General features: G+C 51.2%; 1 protein-coding gene across 1 annotated transcript in view; it reads left to right on the forward strand.

Moving 5' to 3' along the window:
• Positions 1–25470, forward strand: part of ZPLD1 (zona pellucida like domain containing 1) — a 64379-nt gene extending 38909 nt beyond the window's left edge. The window contains exons 5-11 of the mRNA XM_061576871.1: positions 6539–6611; positions 12734–12831; positions 15025–15105; positions 17696–17867; positions 22490–22610; positions 24730–24762; positions 25159–25470. Coding sequence (XP_061432855.1) covers positions 6539–6611; positions 12734–12831; positions 15025–15105; positions 17696–17867; positions 22490–22610; positions 24730–24762; positions 25159–25349 — 769 coding nt within the window. The 3' untranslated portion in view covers positions 25350–25470. The remainder of the gene's footprint in view (positions 1–6538; positions 6612–12733; positions 12832–15024; positions 15106–17695; positions 17868–22489; positions 22611–24729; positions 24763–25158) is intronic.
• The last annotated feature ends 255 nt before the right edge of the window (positions 25471–25725 follow it).

A 25725-nucleotide genomic window follows, 5' to 3' on the forward strand; every position in this document is an offset into this window, starting at 1 on the left:
TTTTTCGTAATTTGATTATTTTTCTTCTTCTTCTTGAAATTTATGATTACTCAAATCATTATTTTTTTGACAATTAACATTACCTTTGAATATTTTCGTTGCTCTTTCCAGCAATACAGTTAATTAAAAACATTGATGATTTCATTCCGATATTTCAGTGTATTTTGGTGCTTTTAATAAAAACATTTCGATATTTTACTTTCAATGTCCCATCCCTATCACTCGACCTTAGCCCACCTACACCAAGACAAATATCCCCTACTCTTTGGTTCTTTCGGTAAAGCCACGTAGGTATAAAATAAAATGATACCTACGTGACTTTACCGAAATAACCAAAGAGTATATATACCTGCAGTCACGAAAGCTTCAAATCTAAATATCCCCTGTATAGGCTTTAACATTCTTGATTTGAAGCTTTCGTGACTGCAGGAATCCATACTCTTTGGTTCTTTCGGTAAAGTCACGTAGGTAGAAAATAAAATAAATCACGACGTTTCGGGCGCAACACTAGCGTCCATAATCAGGTGGGAAAGCGTGTTTTCCCACCTGATGATGACCAGCACCACGCCCGACCGCCTTTGTCTTCCTAGGGGCGATATTTACACCCCGAACTTGGTTCTCATCTGAGGCTGAGGTGACCTAGGGGAGGCCCAGGACCGGTTCAGATAATCGTCACTGGTATTGGCCGTGAGCGGGAATCAAACTCGGGTCGTCGGGTTCATAGCGCAGCGTGCTCACCGCAACAGTACCGCTCCCCACCCACACTCGCCCGAACCCACCCAAACTTACCCTACCCGTACCCACACTCACCCTAACCCACACTCACCCTACCCGTACCCACACTCACTCTAACCCCGCCACACTCACCCTATCCGTACCCACACTCACCCTAACCCACCCAAACTCACCCTATCCGTACCCACACTCACCCTAACCCACCCAAACTCACCCTATCCGTACCCACACTCACCCTAACCCACACTTACCCTATCCATACCCACACTCACCCTAACCCACCCACAATCACCGTACCCACCCTCACCCTAACCCTAACCTGACCCACGCTAGCCCCTCATCCTATCCCAACCCACGCACACCATAATCGTACCCGATCTTCTGAAATGTGTGATATGTTAGAATCTATTCGAAGGTTCGGAATAAGGTGGAATAGGAGACTCGCCTTCCCATAAAATCAAAGATTTAAAATAAAAAAATAAACTCTCTTTACTTTATTAAAGTTTTTACTACTTAACTTTATCGTGCTGTTCGTTTCGCACGGTTTGCACTTTGTTTTGCACGCAAGTGCAATTGACTCTGCTCAGTCGGCGTTAGCCTGAGGTCGTGACGGGTCTCTTTATTCATCCATCTTGCTCCGTGCCCCCTGGCACCGTTCCCGTTCCGCTGTAATGTGCGCCGATGCCTGCTTTACTGAGGGCGATATTGGCACGTAAAAAATTTACCCGTAAAAACAAAGTTTTTCACTATAAATCCTTTATATGCGTGGCATCGGGCGGCTAGAGTCCTCTCATCCTCTGGCTTGAGATGGCTGCCACCTATGGGTCAGATGATTGTGTGCCAGCATTATCCAATTGGTAAATACATATTTAAAAAAAAATCCCTAAACAGTGTAAAATTTTGGAAACATTTTTTTCACGAACATTAATTGTCACGCACAACGAGTCTGTGTGGAAAATGTCAGCTCGATTGGATCACGGGAAGTGGGTTAAAAAACGACCGAAAAATTTGCACGGTCCTAAGCAAGCAAGCAAGTGAACTTAATATAAAGGATTTAAAAATGAAGACCGATCGATTGATTGAGGAGGGAACCCCTACCGGTATAAAAAAAATTGGATTTCACACGACGCTCGGGACGCGTCCGACTTCGTCTGCTCTTGTTCGCGACCACTGACGGCCTTGGGACAAAAAATCGGTTCGGGCATTTGTAAACCCACCGGCCCAAATTCGGGCTGTGGGCAATTATTTGTTTTCTAAATGGTTTTCGTGCGATGACAAACTCCGTAGTACGACTAAGTCGCTAGATGTTGCGGTGTGACGAACTGTGAGCGAGATTTTACCGTGCAATCCTCATTGGTGGCACCATTTGGTGCTGGGTCCAAAAGAACAAATGGAGAGCCGGTGAGGAAGAATCTTTGGGGCGGCAGAATATGTGGATGGGGACTCAATGTTAACTGAGAGCGTAAATAAGCAATGCAGCGCACACGTTAAAGGTAATAAAATATTTTAATTAAAAGATAAAATATTTGTTTTTATACTCCACATTTGCAATATCTCCACACAGGCCACCTCCCACACTGGCCATCAGAATGGACCGGCCCACCAGGCATTTGCGCTACGGACTGCTGCCCCTATGGGCGAGTCCCGGACCTGTTCGCCACTCTCTTGCCAACGTGGCTCGGGTGGCAGGCAGAAGGAACCCGACTGGCACCAAGCCTGGTTATGACCAACGTGTCGGGGTTCTGTTGTTCACAAACACAGGCGGTAACACAGCCCTAGCTAGGCCCTGCAGAGACATCAGCGTTAGATGATGGCGAGTTAAATATCAGAATCCGCAACCACCACCCGACACAGCCAATTAGTAAAGGTCATGTCAACAAAACGTGCTGATTAGTTACTCCTTCAGCACCAACCGCTGTGTTGGAGAGTACATCCACAAGATTTACAATTTGAGTACGCGATCTAACCCACAATAAACTTTCGTTGTGAATAATAATAACCGGTCTCGAAAGCCGACGTGTTAAATTAAATATCAGAACGTTTGGCCCTCCTCGTGTGTCACGGTGTTCCTTGCGGTTTTGTAGCTCTGTGACCATCGTGATCCTAACCTTATATATAATTGAAGCTGATAGTTTTTGTTAGATGAGAGAGAGAGAACGACTCAGAGGCACTAGGAGGAGGAACTACCTGCGAGCGGCAAGGCAGCGGCCGCACGGTGGGGAGCTGGCGCTAACAATTGGACTTATTGGTGATATACTGGTGCAGCATAACTCACCGGTCCTCTTAAAAAGTCTAGCGAAAGTCGCCTTGCCCTTGAGTGAGCTGCACTCTTCATCAGAAGTTGCACTTAGATTCAGCAGCCAATTACCCATTGCAACGTGCGGTGGTGACGCCACCACGAGTCGTAATCTTGTGATACCACCGTCCGCCAATAAATGATTTCGCAAATGAATGGAGGAACCATCGGACCAAGTCTAGGACACGAGAAAACGTTGGCTCTGGGACACGGAGCAGCCAATCGTGTATCAGGCAGCGTGCTGCTGTACGGCAACAGACTGTTAAGCGTCGTGTTCAGCCGCTCGTAACATCCATCTTCTGACTGCTTCGACATCACGAGAACTGATTTTGATGCACTACCGCCCTGCAAGATTTTCTCACCGGGGGTTGCGAATCGCGGGAAAATAAATCATTATTGCGATTTAAAAAAAAAAAGTTTTTCATTTTATATACCGGGTATCACCGGTATACCGCCAATACTTTAAATGATGCAAGTTAAGCTCTGTGGTCCTCTGTATATTCAGATGTTTTCGAGCCAATTAATGAGTGCTTTAAATTATGGAGAAAATCGGAGCACCCGGAGAAAACCCACACACGAGATGTCAACGCTCTATCCCATACAGACGGCAACAGGTGGAGTCCACACTTTGCCTTCTCCTGGCAGAGCCAGAGTACAGCTCGTCAACACCCAAGGGGCAAGGAGTCTCACAGCATCTGTGGTGATCCACCAACCCTCAGTTGTTACTTCCTCAGTGCTGGGTCATGGGGCACGTGCAACATTAGCCCGACTCATTCCTTATCAGTTCACGCATTGTGTCGGCTCTCCTTTAAACAATAAATACACATATCTCTGCTTCTTGAAAGTTTGTCTGCCCCAATAATTACATTGTCCCATCATCAGGATCCATGGGCAGATAGCCCTCATAGATGTCCATTGCACATTTCGTCATTTGTTCCAAACATGTGGGAAAACAAATCCCGAGTTTCTGGCCGTACCGTTGCCTAAAGATTTCCATCCAATCGTAGACCAGATGTGTGTCCTTTGGTTTTTCGTTTGGTGAAATACTAATTTAAAGCCACTTCTTCGGGGTTAATGGATTAGGGATCAGAATCACGGTTTAGTGTCAGGGGTTTGATTTTTAGGAGTGAGTGGTGAGAGCTTGGGGATAGGGGATTCGGGTTCAGGGTTGGGGTTTAAAGTTAGTGGTTACGTCTCAGGGTTATGGGTTCGAATTTTACATTAGGATTTGTTGGATTTAATGTGTTATCCTTACCCCGCACCTCCAATGAAAACAGTTGGCTATGTACGGTGCGAAAGAAGTTCAACACACACATACGTCGTCTGAACACTGGTACTCAATGCAGCTTTGGCTCTACACGAGGAGGTCATATCTTCTGGTGAAGGCAATGCTGATGACGATAATTGAGCTTTTTTGGGTGAGATCGTGTAAATATAAACGTGCCCTTCAATCCACCACCACCCGACACAGCCAATTAATAAGGTTTGTCACGTAAACAAAACGTGCCAATTACTTACTCGTTCAGCACATTGGTGTGTTGGAGAGAAAAATCCACAACATTTACAATTATATTATGACCAATGTTTGTTGCATTCCAGTTTCTGGCAATATGTCCAGGAGCTTCGTGTAGAAGTTAGGGCTCAGAAAGCCTAGTTGTTGTTGTTGTGTCTCCTGGGTCGAGTGAGGGTGAATGTCTCGCTTAGTTAAAGCAGTTACGACCATGACTGGAAACGTGTATATATTTCCCACGTGTATTCGCAGATCTTTTACGCAATTGTTTCGTATGTTTTTCTACTCACGTACCGTTTGGGAGATCTAGAGCGTGACATAGCAGACACTTGCGAATTATAAATAGAGTAGTCCCTCGGTTAACAGTGACATCGGTTAACGGTTTTTCGGTTAACGTTTCGCCTCCCATCGGGCACCCTATGGTGTCGACTAACGTTAACATTTTGATGAACGGTAACGTTCACGTGATGCACGCGGGCCGCCAATTCCAGCCAATCCAAGCACTCGCGAATGGGGCTGTGCCATGCTGTCAGCCAATCGGCGACGCCCATTTATGAGTGTTTAGACCTCGACTGGCTTTAAGTTTACATTATAACCTATGGTTATCTTTTCTACTTTAAGAATCTCCTTCCAAAAATATATTTTCCCTTACCTCAGCTTCTCCGTCAACCTGATTAAGCCAGCCATCTTCTTAGCCTAAGGTAAGCATTGTTATGGTCTATTTATTCATTATTTAACTACGTTTCTATTGATATTCCTTCGTTAATATTTTCTTATAATTCAATGTATTAATATTAAGTGTTTAAATGCTATAAACTATGTTTTCAGGGTCAATAAGGTCAACTTCCGACAGTCTTGGAATGGTTTAATGCTTTTAACATTTAATTCATTTCTTTAATTAACAGTTATTTCGGTTAACAGTTTTCGTGGAACGGATTAAAAACATTAACCGATACAGACTACCCGCCTCCACTACACGTGTCACGGGTTTCTTCTAGTTGGATTCAGATCTTCACTCCCACCACCACGGCGATCTGGCTCACTCCGGGCTCATTCCGGCCCATTTACAACTCCCGGTTACGACGCGACCCTTAGACCCAAAAAACTTTTTTTCCTCTCTGAGGGGGCCGAGCGATGGACGCGTCGTGCGTTAGCGCCGGTGACAAACGCTTGCACCCATTCAAACCGCACGTCGTTGGCTCCTCATTACAGTGGTCGTTTGATGCCAGCATGAGCAAAGGGCACTCACCGTTGGTGTGGCCATGAAAACGCACGGAGTGTTGGGATTGGAAGCAGAGCCATCCCCGCTGCAGTGAAAAGAGTCACAACGTGCAGATAAATTTACTTCGCATACACTCCTCTGTTGAACTTCTTTCGCACCGTACGAAGCCAACCATGCCAATGGGAGGTGCTGGGGAAGGACGAACCTCAACACAAAAATCAGTTCCAAAGAAATGAGAAATGAGTTTTCAATCTAGATTATTTAAAAGAGCTCCAGTGGTTTCCTAATATCAGAAGGAAGAGTGCTCCAGATGGCTGCGGAAGCGCATCTGAAAGCGTGCGTTGCGGTGACCGTCTTTGTTCGATGGCCATCGAAAAGCCGCTGCTGCGAGGATGACCGGAGTTCGCGTGATGGTTTATGCCAATTGGCGAGATCAGCGAAGTATTGTGGTTCATTTGTGGCAAGCACTTTGTGTGTGTGTAACGAGCGCGACCTTATAATGCATTCTTTCAGCAAACAGAAGCCAATGCAGCTCCGAGAGCACTGGACGGACATGGTCGGATATTGCACCACCCGTCACGACACGTGCCAGAGAATGTTGCAAGCGCTCATCTCTCTCTCTCCCCCTCCTCGCCCCACCTCGCCCCCTCTCTGTCCACCTTCCCATTTGTCTCCCTTCTTACCCCCCACCCCCCTCAATATCTCGCCTCTCTTCCAATCTGCCTGTCCACCAACCTCTCCGTCCCATCTTCTGCCCGTCCGTTCCCTGTGGCAGTGCGTCGGCGGTGATCTCCTACCGTGACAGCAACGGCACCTTCATCAGCACCCTGCACATGCTGCTCTACAACGTAAGCCGGCACCCTCTCTCCCGAGGGTTGGGGAGGGAGCAGCATAGCCCCTCTCTCCCCCTAACCTCTTGCTACGAACCACGTGTGACGCACAACAATCGAGCCCCCTCACACACACACAGATGTCAAGCATTTACAGCCATCACACTCGGCCACCACCACTCCTGTTCGCCAAAGACAGACAAAGATTACCCGCGTCGTATTTAGCAGACTGTTGGTGCTGTTCGCGAGTAGCACCTATGAAGCCCGGGACGGCACAGGAGGGGGTGGGTGGAAAACACCACGCCTGGCCACCATTGTCTCCCTAGTGGCGATGTTTACACACCCCACAAGGTACTCATTTGAGGCTGAGTCGACCTAGGGGAGGCCCAGGACCAGTTCAGTTATTGTTGTTGTTCTCCTCGCACTTTCTGTTTATAGGTGGCGTTGTGTCGCCACTTTGGAAGGGTTTAGCCAGAGATTAATCGATTAAATTTTTGGTCTGCGTTTTGGGCAACTGAGAAAATGGGAGACGTCTTCTGGCGTTGCTTGGCACAAATGGCAGCAGCTTGGGCATTTGGGTCGATTCGATTTTGGTAATCAGCTAGCATGGAGCAGCAACCTGAACGGAGTTGAGCCAGTTTTGTGCGAGTTGCCCAGGTCAGGGATTTTTCGTCGTTTTCTGTGGGTGGGGGCCAACCCCCTAGCACGACATTGGGGGCCTGTAGGCGTTCAGGCAGTGCATGGTGGCAGCGGTGTGCAAGTTGTTCCAAATTTATTTGGTGGTGCTATTTGGTGGAAGAGCGTTTAAAGTAGATTGCACGTTGGCAGAGCTGAAGGAAAGCAAGGTGGATTTCATTTTCCTAGCAGGTGCAGGGACTTTGAGTAGCTTTGTGCAAGGATGTGTTGTTGAGTGGCATGAAGCCAGATATTGATCAGTGAGAAGCTTGCAGTGTTCTTGAATCGGAAGAACTTTGGTTTCTTGGTGGAGATGGTCAATGGGCGCCATGAGGTGGTATCCTGTGGCGAGGCGAAGTGCTTGGTTTTGGGCGGTTTGGAGCTTTTGGTAACCTGTAGAGGAGAGGTTTGGGCACCAAATGGGACTGGCATAATTGATGATGGGACGTCCAATGGCTTTGTAGGTTAGGAGTAAAGTCTCCTTTTGTTGACCCCAAGATGTGCCGGCTAAAGCTCGTAAGATGTTATTTCGTTTTTAACTTTTACATGGACGTTTCTGCCGTGTTTAGTGAAGCTGAACATGGTGTCATAGTTTACACCTATAATTTTAGGGGTTTTAGCTAGTAGGAGGCGTTGGTTGTTCATTATGACGTTGGGTTGTAAGTTGGCTAGATGGATCAGGTGTGAAAAGGGTGATTGTTGATTTGGATGTTGAGAGTTGAAGCAATCTATTGGCTAGGAAAGTGCTGAGCCGTTTTAGATAGGAGTTGATGGAGTTTTCCATTTTGGGTATATTTTGATTAGAAGTGTAAACTGCGATGTCGTCGGCATAGCTGCCTACTTGTACTCCTTTTGGAGGAGTTGCTAGATCGTGGAGGTAGGCGTTGAACAGCGCTGGGGATATTATGGAACCTTGTGGTACTCCTGCATGAATGTTTCGTGAGGAGGATTGAATATCACGAAAGAGCGGCCCCTTAGGTAATTTGTAAGCCAACAAACAAGGCCTGATGGTAGCGTAAAACCCTGGATGATGTTGATGAGCGTAAGGTGGTTAACAGTGTCGAAAGCCTTTGTAAGGTCAAGGGAAGCGACAATAGTGCGTGATGGGGGCTTTATCTCATTGAAACCGTTTGCAATTTGGGTGGTTAGGTTGAGAAGAGCTGTTGTTGTTGAGTGTGCGGGGCGAAAGCCATGTTGGTGAGATGATGGAGGTAAGTTGGTGGTGATGATTGGAAGGATGAGGGCCTCTAAAATCTTGATTGATGGGAAAAGTAGGGAAATCGGCCTTTAGGACGTTGCTTGATTTAGGTCTTTGCCGGGTTTTGAAAGTGGGATGATTGTCGATGATTTCCAGATGGCCGGAATGAGGTTGCACTGGAGTGAGGCGTTAATGGTGGAAGCGAGAAACGTTATGCCAAGGCGGCTGAGGTGATTGAGGTGGGGCATAGCTATGCCATCAGGGCCAATTGCAGAATAATTTTTGGCTTTTTTGATAGCTAGTTTCACCTCTTGAAAGCTAAATTGGGGGGCGTCGTTTAGTGGTAGTTCCTTGATTTGACGGATTTTTTGACGGGTGGATTTATTGGAAGAGTGTGGGACGACTGATTTGAAAAGTTTGTTAAAGTGGATCGCGATGTTATTGTTGTTTTATGACGGATTTGTTGTTGAAAGTGATTGCATAATTGGGTGGCGATTTGAAGTGTCCGTCTAAGGCTTTGATGGTCTTCAAAAGTTTTGATGTGTTTTGACGGTGGTCAAAAGATTCAACAAACTCGTGCCAGCGTTCTGTTTTGGCTTGATTGATTCGCTTTGTGATTTCAATATTGAAGGCTGGGATTTGTGGTGATGTAGAATTTTTAGTCCTTATAGTGTTTCGTTGGTTTATTAGTGTTGAGGCTTCTTTAAGGAGGCAAGGAAGGTGTTGCTTGTAGCAACCCGCCGGGATGGTGTGCTTGGTGGTAGTTGCGATGATGTTTCTGAAAATCTTTTCAGAGTTATGTGCGGATGATGTTGTCGGTGAATAATGCTTCTGATTCTGAAGTGAAAAGTGGCCAGTTGGCTATTTAGAAGTTGTAATAAAGCGATGTTTAGGAGTTTGTGAAGGCTTGGTGGCATTGAGGGTCAACACAATCGGTAGGTGGTCGGATCCAAAGGCTGTAAAGACTTGCCAGTCAATTTGTAATAAAGGATTCTCTCTCAGATGTCGATCTCTGTTGCCCTTTATTGGGTTCGTAGAATCTCGATACCACGGCGTCTCGCTCAGGCACGCGTCCTTCACGACGACCTCTCCACAGCCCCTCGGCTGCTCCGATATGCAGTCTCCCTGCTGCTCCGATAGGCAGTCTCCCTGCTGCTCTGTTAGGCAGTCTCCCTGCTGCTCTGTTATGCAGTCTCCCTGCTGCTCCGCCTTGCAGCCACACCGCTGCTCCGCTCTCTAGCTTCACTGCTGCCCCATATACAGCTAGCCTCCCACAGCCGCTAGCTCTCTGCGTCTGACACCGATGGCTAACGGTGTCGACGTCTCCCACCGCGTGGCGACCGCGCCACCCTCTCCATCCTGCCCAGCGTGGCCTCCTCCTGTTTCACTCCGTCTCAACTCCCCCTTCCCCTTCCGGTTCTCTCCCTAAATCCTCTCCCCCACGTGACCCTAACTCCACCCACTCCCCACGTGACCCAGACTCCGCCCCCCCTCAATCCTTGCTCACATTACAAATTGATGAAAGGCGGTTTCCTGACGCTATTGAGATATTGGGTGAGGATGAAGGGCCAGATGACGGAACTCTGGTTTGATTATTTTCATTGAGTACCCCATAGGGGGAGCCGTTCAAGATATCAGCAAAGAGGTCACCACGTGCATCTGAAAGAGAAGAGTGCCAAAGTTTATTGTGGGCATTGAAATCTCCAATAACAATTGAGTCGTTATTTGGTTAAAGTCGATTTATATTGAACTGATAGTTGCGAAGGCAAGAACTGGTCAGTGGGATGTAAACATTGATTATAGTCAGGGGGCCTATATGGGTTTTGATACGGATGCTTAAGACTTCTGTGGTGATATCAGAAGGAGGCATTGGGATTTAAATTTCTTCAAATTGAATGCTGTTATGGGTGAGGAAAGCTAGACAGCCACCATATGTTGGTCGGTCTCGACGGAGGAAAGTGAAATTTTGAAAGTTGGGCAGGCAAGAAGTGGATTTTAATTTTGTTTCTTGGATGGTGGCTATATGAATGGAGTTTTGTTGTAGGAAGGTGCTGAGTTCAAGAGATTTGTTGTTGATGCCGTTGATGTTTAGTTGAAGGATTTTTAGGTCATTTTTGTTGTGGAAGTTTTGTTGTGGTTGAAACGGTGTTTGCGATGGATGAGGTGGTGGTGCTAGTGTAATGTGAAGATATATCCGGCTCACTGACATATCACAACTCGTCATGATGATTGACTCTGCCGGTCCTGGTTCATAGCCAATGGGGGGAAGCCTAGGGGCGTGGCCCTGACGTAATGGAAAGGTGACAGCTGTAAGGATTGGTTTTGCTGGCTTTGGCCACAGCCAATGGGGAGATGAGTCAGGGGCGTGGTCCCAGGAGCTTACGAGGGGGCCTGGAATATTCCATGGAGGCTAACGAGGATTGGCGGAAACGTACCACGTGACCCGGGTATTAAATAGGGGTGGAGACGAACGACACGTGGTCAGAACGGGAACGAACAGAGGAAAGGGCCACGCGGGAGCGGGGCTCCGGGTTGCCACGTGGCAGTGTGTCTCTCTCTCTCTATCTGTCCCTCTCACACTGCCTGTCAGCAGCGTGAAAGAAAGCTGTAATACAAGTTGAGTAAAAGACGGATTCCAGAAGTCGCCTCAACGAGCTTTATTACACTAGTGTGGTTGTGCAAGGTGGAGTTGTTGGAGTGGATGATGCACAATATTTTCAGAACCAGCCGGAATTTTAACTGGGGATGCGGGCTAAAGTAGTGCAGTATTTGTGGTACCAAGCTTTACAACCGTTGCATTGGATAGAATTTGCATTGACGTTCTTGCCGCACCCACCACAAGGGAAAAACGGCCTGGATTCAATTCGACGTCCCCAGCAATAATGAGAAGCCAGCTCCAGTGTGCCGGGAGGCCTGGGCTGGCTGGCGAAAAAACAGGAAAGTGCGAGGGGCGATGTTGCCATTTGCAAGTGCTTTCCTAGTACTTGGTCTCTACACTTCGAACAAGCGGCAACACTGGAGAGAGTTCAGTTATTCGTCACTGGTATTGGCCGAACTCGAGTCGCCGGGTTCGAAGCACAGCGCTCTAACCGCGACACTATTGTTCGGGGCAAGTGCTGTTAGTGTGCACCTGCAGTCTGATTGTGGCTATGCAGCCCAGGCTATGGACCCACATAGTAAACCACTGTCGTCTGTGCTTTTTCAATGGAGGAGGAAAAGAAAAACTACACAATGTCTCTCTTGAAACCCTCTCGTGGCCAGCAGACCTCAACATTGGCATTTAGTGCCTCAAAATGTTGCCATTCGCAACAATAGAACATGAAAAATGTTGTCGAATGAGAAACATATTGATTGTTAGGAAAGTAAAAGGCATGTGCAGAAGACATCTCTTTACAAGGTGTGTATGCACGTATCTTGAACTTCTCTCGTACCATACGTAGCCAACCATGTTTAACGTGCAGTTTTAAATAAATTATTTTTCGATCTAAATTTTAAAGTAGCATAGCTCCAGTGGCTTCCTAATATCGGAAGAGAATTCCAGACGGTCACAGAAGCGGATCTGAAAGCACGCGATGCGTTTTTGTTCGATGGTTAGCCAAAAGCCACTGCGAGGATGACTGGAGTTTGCGTGATGCTTTATGCTCCTTGACGAGTTCAGCAAGGTATTGTGGTTCATTTGTGTCAAGCACTTTGTGCGCAGTGAGTGCGACCTTATATTGTATCTGTTCAGTAACCCGAAGCCAATGCAGCTCAGCTAGCACTGGACGGACACGGTTGGATCTTGCAGTCCCCGTCACGACACGTGCCAAAGAATGTTGTACACGCTGCAGCTTGGTAATGTTTTTGCTAGACGTCCCCTAAAATAGTGAGTTGTAATAAGAGAGCCTTGTCAATACTCCGCTACACGCCCCCGTTTTGGCTATGTCACGACTCAATAGTGGTCAAGTGTGTCGTAGAGCCCTGACATGAATATTTCAGGACCTAACCATATTTGGGTGATATTTGGGTGATGAATTGGATTGGTAAAAGAATAACAGTGGACGGAGAGAACATGCCCGGCAGGGCAACCACCGCAGAGATGGAGTGATCAGATCAGTTTACGTGCAGGATTGGGATAGATTGTAATATCTCAGACACCCCTGTGTCCCCCAGTGTCTTCCTGCCGTGTCTCCTCCAATGTGTCACTCCTTTGTAACCCCAGTCTCCCGGTCTCTCCCTCTCGTGTCTCTCACCTGCGTCTCCCCCATGTCTCCCCGTGTTTCTCCAGGACTCGAGTTACTCGGAGCTTCTGCACATACCCAGCCGGGGCCTGGAGCTGAAGACGCGCATCTACGCGGCTGTGAGAGCCAAGAACCTAGATGAGAGGTGAGGCAGGCCAGCTACAAACGTACCACCAACACTTCTCCATCGCCTCACTATGTATATGTGTATGTTGAACCTCTTTCGCACCATACGTAGCCAACCGTGCTAATCGGAGGTGTGGACTACCATCAACGCCTCATGACTACAATCACCTCACAAACATCAACACCTCACCGGCATCACCCTCACTGCTCTACCACATCACCTCGATCCCCTCATCACTTAACAATCTACCACCATCAACGCCTTGAACACCAAGATCACGTCTTTTAGGAGGGTTTTGAGGGGGCTGGCTGATGCACCATCTACCTAGGCGATGCAAAGAGTGATGCAGAGTCTACGGCCGGGTAAAGCATAAGGCGATGATGACTTCCCATTGAATTATTGACAGAGAGTGGCATTTTTTTTATTTACAAGACTACCCTGAATAACATCATTGGAACTGCTGGGACCACAGGCTGTGTGTGTTTTGCAGGAATGGAAGGATGCCCCGGTGAATGCCCTCATCAGTCGAGTCCCCCTTCTTGTAAAGTTATAAGAGGGATCGTACTGATTATAACGTCTGGGGCATCTTCGTATTCAGTATTCTAGGAAGTGTCCTGACAAGGATTATTCAAACATCGCCTTGCCAGACATGCTAAGGAGCAGCGAGCAAAGTCGTAATGTGGTTTCAGGCCAGGGCAGTCCTGCATGGATGCCATATTTTCAAACCCATCTGCTACAGCAGAGGTATAGAGAATTTCAACAGGACCTACCTATACCTCTGCTTTGTTGACATGGCCAAAGCCTACGAGGAATTTCCATCTAATACAGATACAATGAGATTGTGATTGATGCTGGGATGAGGTCAAGGGTTGACTCCCTATGGCTCAACCATATTACGTATGCTGAAGATCTGGTCATTGCTGCTTACTCTTATGAGTTGGAGAAGCTATTGCTGGACCTGGAACCTTGCTGGGTATTTTGTGTCATCGAATGTTCCACCCCCTCCACTCCCCTTGAGTTATGTTTCAGTTGTGGGGAGAGTCAAGAAGTTTCAGCACTTCGGGCAGTGCGCTTATGGCCAACTCTTGTTTGACAGCGGATGTCTCACTCTGAATCAGTAGGGCGGCTGTATATGTTCACTATCTACGTAACGCTGTGTGGAAGTTATCTGGCTTATCACTCCATATGAAGCTCTGGCACTTCTCGGCCACAGTATTGCCCTCCCTTCTCTATGCTTGAACATTTGCTTTGGTATAAAACATTCAGGCTGGCCTACATATGATCAATCCTGGGTGTAACCATGTTGGATTGTGTGAGGAGCTCACAGATCTTTGAAATATCAGCGACAATGGAGGGGTGGCGTTCACAATAACGAGGAGAGAGCCAGGCGACTAAAATGCAGCATGTTGGCATAGTAGGAAGCACATATGGTACATCTGCCAGTCATCTCAGTCTAAACTTAGTAAAACTATTTTTATTTTACCAGGTAAGGCCCACTGAACTCTATAGTAGCCCTTTTTCAGAAGTAACCTGGCCACAAATGATAGCTCAACAAAGTGCCTTATCATGTAAATATTTATAGCAGCCAAATAAGGCAGTCCTCAACCTATGAACGCCCGACTTACGAACACCCGTAGTTACGCAACCAGCGTCCATGAATAATAAAATGACATTGACTTAAAACGCGAACTTGCATTTGAAAACTGAACTGCGGAACTATTTTGTTCAGAGGAGCAATCCTCCGCAAGATGTAATGAGTTTAACAATGCTTCCCTATTTGTTGAATTGTAACAGATTTCATATTGTGTTCTGATTTACGAACCGTTCAACTTACGAACGAATTTCAGGAACTAATTATGTTCGTAATTCGAGGACTGTTTACTCAATTGGCTGAATACGCATTTCAACCCATGGCACCTGGGTCTGTCCCATGACCTCCTGCAAGTGAGCCTTCGACAATTCACGTGGCCTCAAGGCTCACTTAGAATGGCGCAAGCACCGTGGTGACATCACTGTAACTCGGCCTCAAATGAGTACCTAGTGTGATGCGTAAACATCGCCACTGGGGGAGACAAAGGCGGTGGTGCATGGTGCTGGCCACCCATCCCCTCGTGTGTCGTGCCGGCCTTCATGGGTGCCGCACACTAACAGCACTTGCCCCAACAGTCTGTTACAGGCTATACACGGGGTCTTTGTCTTTTATCTTTGCAGGTGGCACGTGCTGCTCGACTACTGCTACGCGACTCCCTCAGGCAACCCAAGCGACATCACCCGCTATGACCTCTTCCTCAGGCAAGGCCAGAGGGTGGGGGGAGGCATAAACTCTCACATATGTCTCAGGCAGCCGGAGGGGTCTGTCAGATCTTCCTAAAGTAAAAAAAATGTGAAGTCAATCAATTCCTATTGCACCACTTCTGTTCGCACAACGGTGAAGTGCTGCTCCTGGGAGATGAAAAGAATGACGAACTTGGACATCGCGCTCACGTTACTTTATTTATGGTTTTGTTGAGTTACATTATCCCCCCCCCCTCCTAAGCTGCTCCTGACCGTTACCCTGACCGCGGTAGGGCAGCTGAGCCCAGACGTCCGCCGATCGATCCCTACATTTTTTAGGGTGTCATTGCGCCGAGTTTGTTACGCATTACCCAGCTGTTTTCTCCCCCCACCTCCCCTCTTTTTAAAATCCACTTTGTATTCTGGGTTCTTGAATGACAATATGAATGTATATATATGTATAAATAAAAATCTATTCCTGCCACCCGAACACAGATGTTAATATCCGGAGTGTCCGGTTAAAACCTGGACATCGTGACAACCCTACCCCAATTGACAGTGTGATGGGCGCTGGGTCCCACCGCGTGGCAATCTTCATCTTTCGTATGTGTGGTGGTGTTATTTCACACGGACAACTTCTTCTTTTCTCCTGTGTCACTTTATTGGCACAGAACTCCTCGCGTTCAACACCACGCGTCTCCGTCGCAACTCCTCCTCTTGTACTGCTCGTCTGCTACGCTCCGCTCGCTCTCTCTCGCACCACTAGCCTGCTACGTTGCCCTCTGCCAGCTTCTCCACTGCCAGCCTCTCACTATACCAGGGGTGGGGAACCTTTTTTCTGCCAAGGGCCATTTGGATATTTATAACATCATTCACGGGCCATACAAAATTATCAACTTAAAAATTAGCCTGTTATATTTGGTCAAACATTTAATTAACTCACCCCTAATGTGATGGCTGGAACTGCTTTTCTTTGGTGAGGCGTGTGATGTTAGCTGGTATTGATGATGTCGCTACTCGCAACTGCTTTTCCAGGTTTATTGAATTTCGAGTCTCGCCTGCGGTTGCCTTGGCAGGGCCAGACCAAATTATTTTGTGGGCCTCACACGACCCGCGGGCCAGACGTTCCCCACCCCTGCACTATACACTCCACTGCTAGCCTCTCACTATCCACTCTGCTAGCTTCTCTGCTGCGAGCCTGATCACACCCACACTTAGGATTCCACTAGCTGACTATATACTCTGCTAGCTTCTCTGCTGCGAGCCTGATCACACCCACACTTAGGATCCCACTAGCTGACTATATACTCTGCTAGCTTCTCAACTGCTAGCCTTGTCACCCTCACACTTAGGATTTCACTAGCCTCTCTACTGCTAGCCTGTCTAACCTCACTTCTCCAACCTCGCCCGTGCCTCCAGCGTGTGATCAGCCAACACTGCTGGAGAGGACGAGGTGTGCAGAGCAGGGTCCCAGACTTCTCTTGAATTCTCTCTTGTCTTCACTCCAACCAACTCAACTCCTCTGCCTCACACGTTCCCCTTTTATCCCCCTCCTCATTAAGTGCCCCCAGATGGCCCTCATTAAGCCAGCGGACTCCCCAGCCTCACGCACGTGTTCTCCCCCTTATCTCCACTATCTCTCGCCTCCGTGGCACCTACTCTGCGTTTGCATTTGCAGCCAGCCAATCACTGCCTCTTCCCCTAATTGCTGGCGTCTCTCTGTCTGCTGTCACCAAGGCTACCCACCTGCACCTGCTTATCCTGAGCTGACCTCACTGTCTGCAACCCCGTACATAATGCAACTGCTGTTTGAAAACCCTGGGCCCGTTACGCCACTACATATGGATTCATAAGAGCAGACTAATGAAGTAATTTTATATTTGTTCTCCACTCAATGTTCCCCACTGCTGTCCAGTGGAAGCCCGACGGCTCCTGTTCCTGTTTGACGCGATACGGGACATCTTTGTTTTCGTGTCATCGAGCGTGTGCACCTCTCTTACTGTGCGTTTGTTGCGTGAGACACTTGGGGAGCGGTGGCACAGTTGTTAGCGCACCGCGCTGCGAACCTAGCGACCCGAGTTTGATTCCCACCAACACCGCCATTGATGATTGTCTGAATCGGCTCTGAGCCTACCCACAAGGTTGATTCATCCTCAAATGAGTACCTGGAGCGATGTGTAAAAACATCGCAACTCGGGAGACAAAAGCGGCTCGGCATGGTGCTAGGCCACCCACCCTCTCGTCTGTCTGTCGTGCCGGCCTTCATCGGTGCTGCTCGCGAACAGCACTTGCCCCAACAGTTTGTTAAGGCTATACGGGGGATCTTTGTCTGTACATGTCTGTGCTTGTCTGTTTTTGTCTTTTGTGTCTGAACGGGTCCTGGCCCTCCCTTAGGTTGACTCAGCCTTAAATGAATACCAGGTGTGATGTGTAAACATCGCCACAAGGGAGACAAAGGCGGATGGGCGTGGTGCTGGCCACCTACCCCTCGTGTGTCTGTCGTCTCGGCCTTAATCGGCGCTACTCGCTAACAGCACTTGCCCCAACAGTCTGTTAAAAGGCTACACGGGGGGATGTTTTCGTCTCTTTTTGTTGTGCATCTCTGCAGCTGCAAGCGCGACCCGCAGACGACGATCATTGAGAACGCGCGCAGCCAGGTGTCCAAGTTCTCGTTCGAGGTGTTCCGCTTCGTGCGCCACAAGCACCAGCACCTCTCCACCATCTTCCTGCACTGCAACACGCGCCTCTGCCGCGAGATCGACTGCCCCTCGTTCGGGCCGGTGAGGAACGCGCCCAGCCGCTGCGAAGGCCCCGCCTCGACCCGCAGACACTCGCGGGTCGGCAAAAGCCACCCCGCGCTCGCGACGTCACTTAACGGTCTGCCGATGGAGCGCACTTTCCATGTGCACCTCCATCATCGGGCGCATTCTTGCGGTGATCATGGAACGCCCTACTGGTGCCCCCCCCCCCCCCCAGTTATGGAACTCCCTACTGGTGCCCCCCCCCAGTTGTGAACTCCCTACTGGTGCCCTGCCCCCCCAGTTGTGAACTCCCTATTCGTGCCCCCCCCCAGTTGTGGAACTCCCTACTGGTGCCCCCCCCCCCCCCCCAGTTGTGAACTCCCTACTGGTGCCCCCCCCCCAGTTGTGGAACTCCCTACTGGTGCCCCCCCAGTTGTGGAACTCCCTACTGATGCCCCCCCCCCCCCAGTTGTGAACTCCCTACTGATGCCCCCCCCCCAGTTGTGAACTCCCTACTGGTGCCCCCCCCCCAGTTGTGGAACTCCCTACTGATGCCCCCCCCCCCCAGTTGTGAACTCCCTACTGATGCCCCCCCCCCCAGTTGTGAACTCCCTACTGATGCCCCCCCCCCAGTTGTGAACTCCCTACTGGTGCCCCCCCCAGTTGTGGAACTCCCTACTGGTGCCCTGCCCCCCCAGTTGTGAACTCCCTATTCGTGTCCCCCCCAGTTGTGGAACTCCCTACTGGTGCCCCCCCCCCCCCCCCAGTTGTGAACTCCCTACTGGTGCCCCCCCCCCGGTTGTGGAACTCCCTACTGGTGCCCCCCCAGTTGTGGAACTCCCTACTGATGCCCCCCCCCCCCAGTTGTGAACTCCCTACTGATGCCCCCCCCCCAGTTGTGAAATCCCTACTGGTGCCCCCCCCCAGTTGTGGAACTCCCTACTGATGCCCCCCCCCCCAGTTGTGAACTCCCTACTGATGCCCCCCCCCCCAGTTGTGAACTCCCTACTGATGCCCCCCCCCCAGTTGTGAACTCCCTACTGGTGCCCCCCCCCCCAGTTGTGGAACTCCCTACTGATGCCCCCCCCAGTTGTGAACTCCCTACTGATGCCCCCCCCCCCAGTTGTGAACTCCCTACTGGTGCCCCCCCCCCCAGTTGTGAACTCCCTACTGATGCCCCCCCCCCCCCCAGTTGTGAACTCCCTACTGATGCCCCCCCCCCCCAGTTGTGAACTCCCTACTGGTGCCCCCCCCAGTTGTGGAACTCCCTACTGGTGCCCCCCCCCCAGTTGTGGAACTCCCTACTGGTGCCCCCCCCCAGTTGTGGAACTCCCTACTGGTGCCCCCCCCCAGTTGTGAACTCCCTACTGATGCCCCCCCCCCAGTTGTGAACTCCCTACTGATGCCCCCCCCCCAGTTGTGAACTCCCTACTGGTGCCCCCCCCAGTTGTGGAACTCCCTACTGGTGCCCCCCCCCCCAGTTGTGGAACTCCCTACTGGTGCCCCCCCCCAGTTGTGAACTCCCTACTGGTGCCCCCCCCCCAGTTGTGGAACTCCCTACTGGTGCCCCCCCCCCCCAGTTGTGAACTCCCTACTGGTGCCCCCCCCCAGTTGTGGAACTCCCTACTGGTGCCCCCGCCCCCCCCCCCAGTTGTGAACTCCCTACTGGTGCCCCCCCCCCCCAGTTATGGAACTTCCTACTGGTTCCCCCCCCCCCCAGTTGTGGAACTCCCTACTGGTGCCCCCCCCCCCCCGTTGTGAACTCCCTACTGGTGCCCCCCCCCCCCAGTTGTGAACTCCCTACTGGTGCCCCCCCCCCCAGTTGTGGAACTCCCTACTGGTGCCCCCCCCCCCAGTTGTGAACTCCCTACTGGTGCCCCCCCCAGTTGTGAACTCCCTACTGGTGCCCCCCCCCCAGTTGTGGAACTCCCTACTGGTGCCCCCCCCAGTTGTGAACTCCCTACTGGTGCCCCCCCCCCAGTTGTGAACTCCCTACTGATGCCCCCCCCCCCAGTTGTGAACCCCCTACTGGTGCCCCCCCCCAGTTGTGGAACTCCCTACTGGTGCCCCCCCCCCAGTTGTGAACTCCCTACTGGTGCCCCCCCCCCCAGTTGTGGAACTCCCTACTGGTGCCCCCCCCCCAGTTGTGGAACTCCCTACTGGTCCCCCCCCCCCAGTTGTGAACTCCCTACTGGTGCCCCCCCCCCAGTTGTGGAACTCCCTACTGGTGCCCCCCCCCAGTTGTGAACTCCCTACTGATGCCCCCCCCCCCAGTTGTGGAACTCCCTACTGGTGCCCCCCCCCAGTTGTGAACTCCCTACTGGTGCCCCCCCCCCAGTTGTGGAACTCCCTACTGGTGCCCCCCCCCAGTTGTGAACTCCCTACTGATGCCCCCCCCCCAGTTGTGGAACTCCCTACTGGTGCCCCCCCCAGTTGTGGAACTCCCTACTGGTGCCCCCCCCCCCAGTTGTGGAACTCCCTACTGGTGCCCCCCCCCCAGTTGTGAACTCCCTACTGGTGCCCCCCCCCCCAGTTGTGAACTCCCTACTGGTGCCCCCCCCCAGTTGTGGAACTCCCTACTGGTGCCCCCCCCCCCCAGTTATGGAACTTCCTACTGGTGCCCCCCCCCCCCAGTTGTGGAACTCCCTACTGGTGCCCCCCCCCCAGTTGTGAACTCCCTACTGGTGCCCCCCCCCAGTTGTGGAACTCCCTACTGCTGCCCCCCCCCCAGTTGTGGAACTCCCTACTGGTGCCCCCCCCCCCCAGTTGTGGAACTCCCTACTGGTGCCCCCGCCCCCCCCCCCCCAGTTGTGAACTCCCTACTGGTGCCCCCCCCCCCCCCAGTTGTGAACTCCCTACTGGTGCCCCCCCCCCCCAGTTGTGGAACTCCCTACTGGTGCCCCCCCCCCCCCAGTTGTGGACCTCCCTACTGGTGCCCCCCCCCAGTTGTGAACTCCCTACTGGTGCCCCCCCCCCAGTTGTGGAACTCCCTACTGGTGCCCCCGCCCCAGTTGTGAACTCCCTACTGGTGCCCCCGCCCCCCCCCCCAGTTGTGAACTCCCTACTGGTGCCCCCCCCCAGTTGTGGAACTCCCTACTGGTGCCCCCCCCCAGTTGTGAACTCCCTACTGGTGCCCCCCCCCCAGTTGTGAACTCCCTACTGGTGCCCCCCCCCAGTTGTGGAACTCCCTACTGGTGCCCCCCCCCAGTTGTGAACTCCCTACTGGTGCCCCCCCCCAGTTGTGGAACTCCCTACTGGTGCCCCCCCCCCCAGTTGTGGAACTCCCTACTGGTGCCCCCCCCCCCAGTTGTGAACTCCCTACTCGTGCCCCCCCCCAGTTGTGGAACTCCCTACTGGTGCCCCCCCCCCCCAGTTGTGAACTCCCTACTGGTGCCCCCCCCCCAGTTGTGGAACTCCCTACTGGTGCCCCCCCCCCCAGTTGTGAACTCCCTACTGGTGCCCCCCCCCCCCCCAGTTGTGAACTCCATACTCGTGCCCCCCCCCCAGTTGTGAACTCCCTACTGGTGCCCCCCCCCCCCCAGTTGTGGAACTCCCTACTGGTGCCCCCCCCCCAGTTATGGAACTTCCTACTGGTGCCCCCCCCCAGTTGTGAACTCCCTACTGGTGCCCCCCCCCCCCCCCCAGTTGTGGAACTCCCTACTGGTGCCCCCCCCCCCCAGTTGTGAACTCCCTACTGGTGCCCCCCCCCAGTTGTGAACTCCCTACTGGTGCCCCCCCCCAGTTGTGGAACTCCCTACTGGTGCCCCCCCCCCCCCAGTTGTGGAACTCCCTACTGGTGCACCCCCCCAGTTGTGAACTCCCTACTGGTGCCCCCCCCCCCAGTTGTGAACTCCCTACTGGTGTCCCCCCCTCCAGTTGTGAACTCCCCACTGGTGCCCCCCTGGTTGAGGGGCTCGCCCTCTTCTATCACCACCTTCATTCCTCTCCAGCCCCCCCCCCCCGCCGTTATTTATTGATTCGTTTTTGATCATTTCCACGCAATGGCGCCTCGAAACGCTGTGACAGGCACCTGATGAGTGCCAATCATTGTTAACTACGATCGTCAATAAAGATGGTGTTAGAGTGTCAGGTGCCAGAGGCCATCCCTGCCGCACTCGAAGGTGAACAGGGAATGGCTCTGACTCTCGGCCACGCAGTTTTACCCGGGCCTGCCCACCATCATGAAGGCACTTTCATGACTGAGCAGAGGGTCAGGTACCAACAAAAACGTGCAGAGGACTGCCCCAGATTGAAACTATACGCTGAGGCTCCGCAAGCCTCTCGTCAGCGTGCCTGGCAAGGCAAAGCTTGTCAGGAACTTTCCTGGAACACTTGTTGGTCACCCTTCTTCTCAGGAAAAAACATGCACACACACACACTTCAAGACGTGTACGATAGACAAAGATCCCCCGTTAAGCCTGAATAGACTGTTGGGGCAAGTGCTGTTAGTGAGCACCTATGAAGGCCGGCACGGCACGTGGAGGGGGTGGGTTTCCAGCACCATGCCCGGCCGCCTTTGTCTCCCTAGTGGCGATGCTTACACACCGCTCCAGGTACTCATTTGAGGCTACGTCGACCCAGGACAGGTTCCGACACACAGACGTGCACACGCGTGTACACACAAACACGCCCGCGCGTGCCGTGTCGCGTGTCTCCCGCAGAGTAACTGCCCGAGCTCGCGCTGGAGGAGGGGGGCCTCACGTGCACAGAACCCCCCCGAGGGGGGAGGCAGTAACAGGGACATCGCCACGCTGAGCGCGGGACCCATCGTGACGCGTAACGGTACGTGCCGCTTACAACAAAAGACAAAGATCCCCCGTGGACTGTTGGGGCAAGTGCTGTTAGTGAGTAGCACCTATGAAGGCCGGCACGACACACGAGGGGGTGGGTGTCCAACACTACGCCCGGCCGCCTTTGTCTTCCCAGTGGCGATTTTTTTTCACAATGCGCCGGGTACTAATTTGAGGCTGAGTCGACCGAGAGGAGGCCCAGAACCGGTTCAGATAATTGTCACTGCCGTTGGCCGGGGTTGCCAGGTTTGTAGTGCAGCGCGCACACGCACACAGGCACGCTAGAAACTAAAACTCTTTTTTTTTATTAAAATATTTTTTATTTGACCAGGTAAGGCCCACTGAGCTATGTAGCTGTTTTTTTTTTAAGTGACCTGGCTATCACAAATGATAGCTCAACGAAGTAGCTTATCACGTGGAAATTTACTCTAGACGCGTGATGTTGATTCTAAATGAAGAGGGAAAACCCGGAGGACCCGGAGAAAAATCCACGTGGACTCTTAACGCCTCTATGTTTGACGTTTGCATGTTCTCCCCGTGGTCGCATGGATTCTTCTCAGGGTCCTCTGGTTTTTCCCTCATTTAGAAACATGCGTTTGGAGTATTTCGCTACTATAAATCTCCACATGATGAGCCACTTCGTTTTGCTATAATTTGTGACCAGGTCGCTTCTGAAAAAGCGATATAGCTCAGTGGGACTTACCTGGAAAAATAGAAAATTTTTTAGTTTTTAGGGTTCAGTCTAAACTATAGACTGAGATGACTGCCAGATCTTCTGTCTATGCTCCTTACTATGCCACCTTGCTACATTTTAGCCGCCTGGCACTCCGCTCGTTATTGTGAGCACCACTCCTCCGCCCTCCGTTGTCGCTGATATTTCAAGGATCTGTGAGCTGCTCACACAATCCAGTCTGGTTACGCCCGGTAAAATAAAAACTAGTTTTCAGTTTAGCTGCTGGACATGTGAAAAACAGCTTCATAACTTATCAGATTCCTCCAGTATAAATACATATTCAGATTCTGAGAACCCCGGCATTACCAACCATTGCCCAAGTTCTGTGGTCCTATATTTGGATGTTTGGCCAATTCCATTCATGAGTTGTTTTTCTCCCCCATGGATCACAATCAATGCCACAGTACCCCCCCCCACCAGTTCCTTACAGTCACAAATGAGCACTGAGGTGACCAAGTACAACGGGAATATAAACTCAGATGCCGTCACTAACAGACTAACTCACAAGTGGACGAACTTATTTTCCTTCCAATGATGTCGATACGAATCTTGCCGTAATAAAATAATAACTCGTTATTGAAAAAAAAGCCTTCATATTTGTCTAATAGATGGCAATGGTCATGGACCTCTCAATGTGCTCGGAGGTAGTTGTGACATCTCATTCCGCGGGTCGTTCTCCACCAAACCACACGAGTTTTAAAACTGACACTTAAATCTCGTGCCATTATGCTGACAGCGCAGTTGTAAAAAAATAAATGGGGAAAAGACCATTTTATTGAATGGACGTATTGGTGGTACACCGGTGCAATGTAACACACCGGTCCTCTTAAAACAGTCTATAATCTAAATCTTAATTTAGAGAATCTGTTTATTAGTCTTTCATTAACCCTGTCGCAAAGTTTCACGCGATTCGAAGGTTTATTCAGTCGACTGAGACCGTCTAAAAATGGTCAACATTGACCGTTGATTTGGGTCCGTTGAATCGAGGAACCGTTTGACTAAGTCTAGGGCACGAGGAGTCGAATCTGCCTTTGGGGCACGGAGCAAACACTCGTCATCAGCCCGGGTGCAGCGACACGGCAACAGACTGTGAAGCTTCGTGTTCAGCCGTTTGTAACATTCGTCCTCTGACTGCGAAGACACAGAACTGATTTTGACGCATCGCCACAAATGATTTTCTGATCGGGAGTTGCAAATTGTGGGAAAATAAATAATTATTACGATTTATTTTGTTTTTATTTTATACCGTGCACCACCGGGGTACCGCCAATACGTTAACATGCAGAAAGTGGTTTAGCAGCTTGTGCTGTGCGCAGCACTCTGTGGTTCACATTCCGACGGTGTCCCCATGTCCCCCCGTCCTGTCCTGTCTCTGCAGACGAGCTCGACCTGAAGGACGCCCTCCAGATGCGTAAGTGGGAGGGATGCAACACCGCCAGGAGAACCTTCCCACGACTCACGAGACCAAACCCACACCTATTTCTCATTTAGCCGAGCTGCAGTTTACTGTGATAAATCCACACTAAAAGGTTTTTTGGGGGTTAGATCGCCTAACACAGCCGATTTTTAAGGTTTGTCACGTAAACAAAATGTCGCGATTAGTTACTAGTTCAGCACACCGGTGCGTTGAAGAGTAAACCCACGACATTTGCAATTCTAGAACAGTGACATTTTGCCGGTGCTGCGATGAAGTTCAACACGATAACCAGCACCAGATCTCACTGCGTGCGCGCTTGTGTCTCTCCATCCTTGTGTGCGTGTTAATCTCCCTGCATACATCCCTCTGTGGATGCCCGTGCATGAGCAGCAGGGGACCGCCACACCTTGGGGGGCCCCGCGCTCGACGGGCTCGCAGGGGGTCTGCTGGGCGCGCTGCTCTTCGTGGGGGTCCTCTGCCTTGGCCTCATCCTGCTTGCCGCCTTCCTCCTCGTGCGCGTGCGGCGCCCCCTCCTCGCTCGGCGGCCTGCCGGGGGCACCCCCAACCCTGCATTCAACTGAAACGCCACCACCACTACCCCTACCGACCTCCGCCCCCTACCCACACCAACCCCCTACTACCCACCTCCTACCCACATCCACCTCCTACCCAGCTCCACCCACCAACCTCCTACACCCACCAACCTCCTACCCACACCAACCCCCTACTACCCACCTCCTACCCACATCCACCTCCTACCCAGCTCCACCCACCAACCTCCTACACCCACCAACCTCCTACCCACACCAACCCCCTACTACCCACCTCCTACCCACACCCCTCCTCCACCCACCCCCTACCAAAACACACCCACCCACTACCCACACTCACCCAACTCCTACCCACACCCACCCACAACCGGGCCATGAGCACAGTCTCTCCGCTCACACTCCGACG

Source organism: Lethenteron reissneri, chromosome 62, assembly GCF_015708825.2.
Source record: "Lethenteron reissneri isolate LAM-NWPU_2019-01 chromosome 62, ASM1570882v1, whole genome shotgun sequence".
NCBI lineage: Eukaryota > Metazoa > Chordata > Hyperoartia > Petromyzontiformes > Petromyzontidae > Lethenteron > Lethenteron reissneri.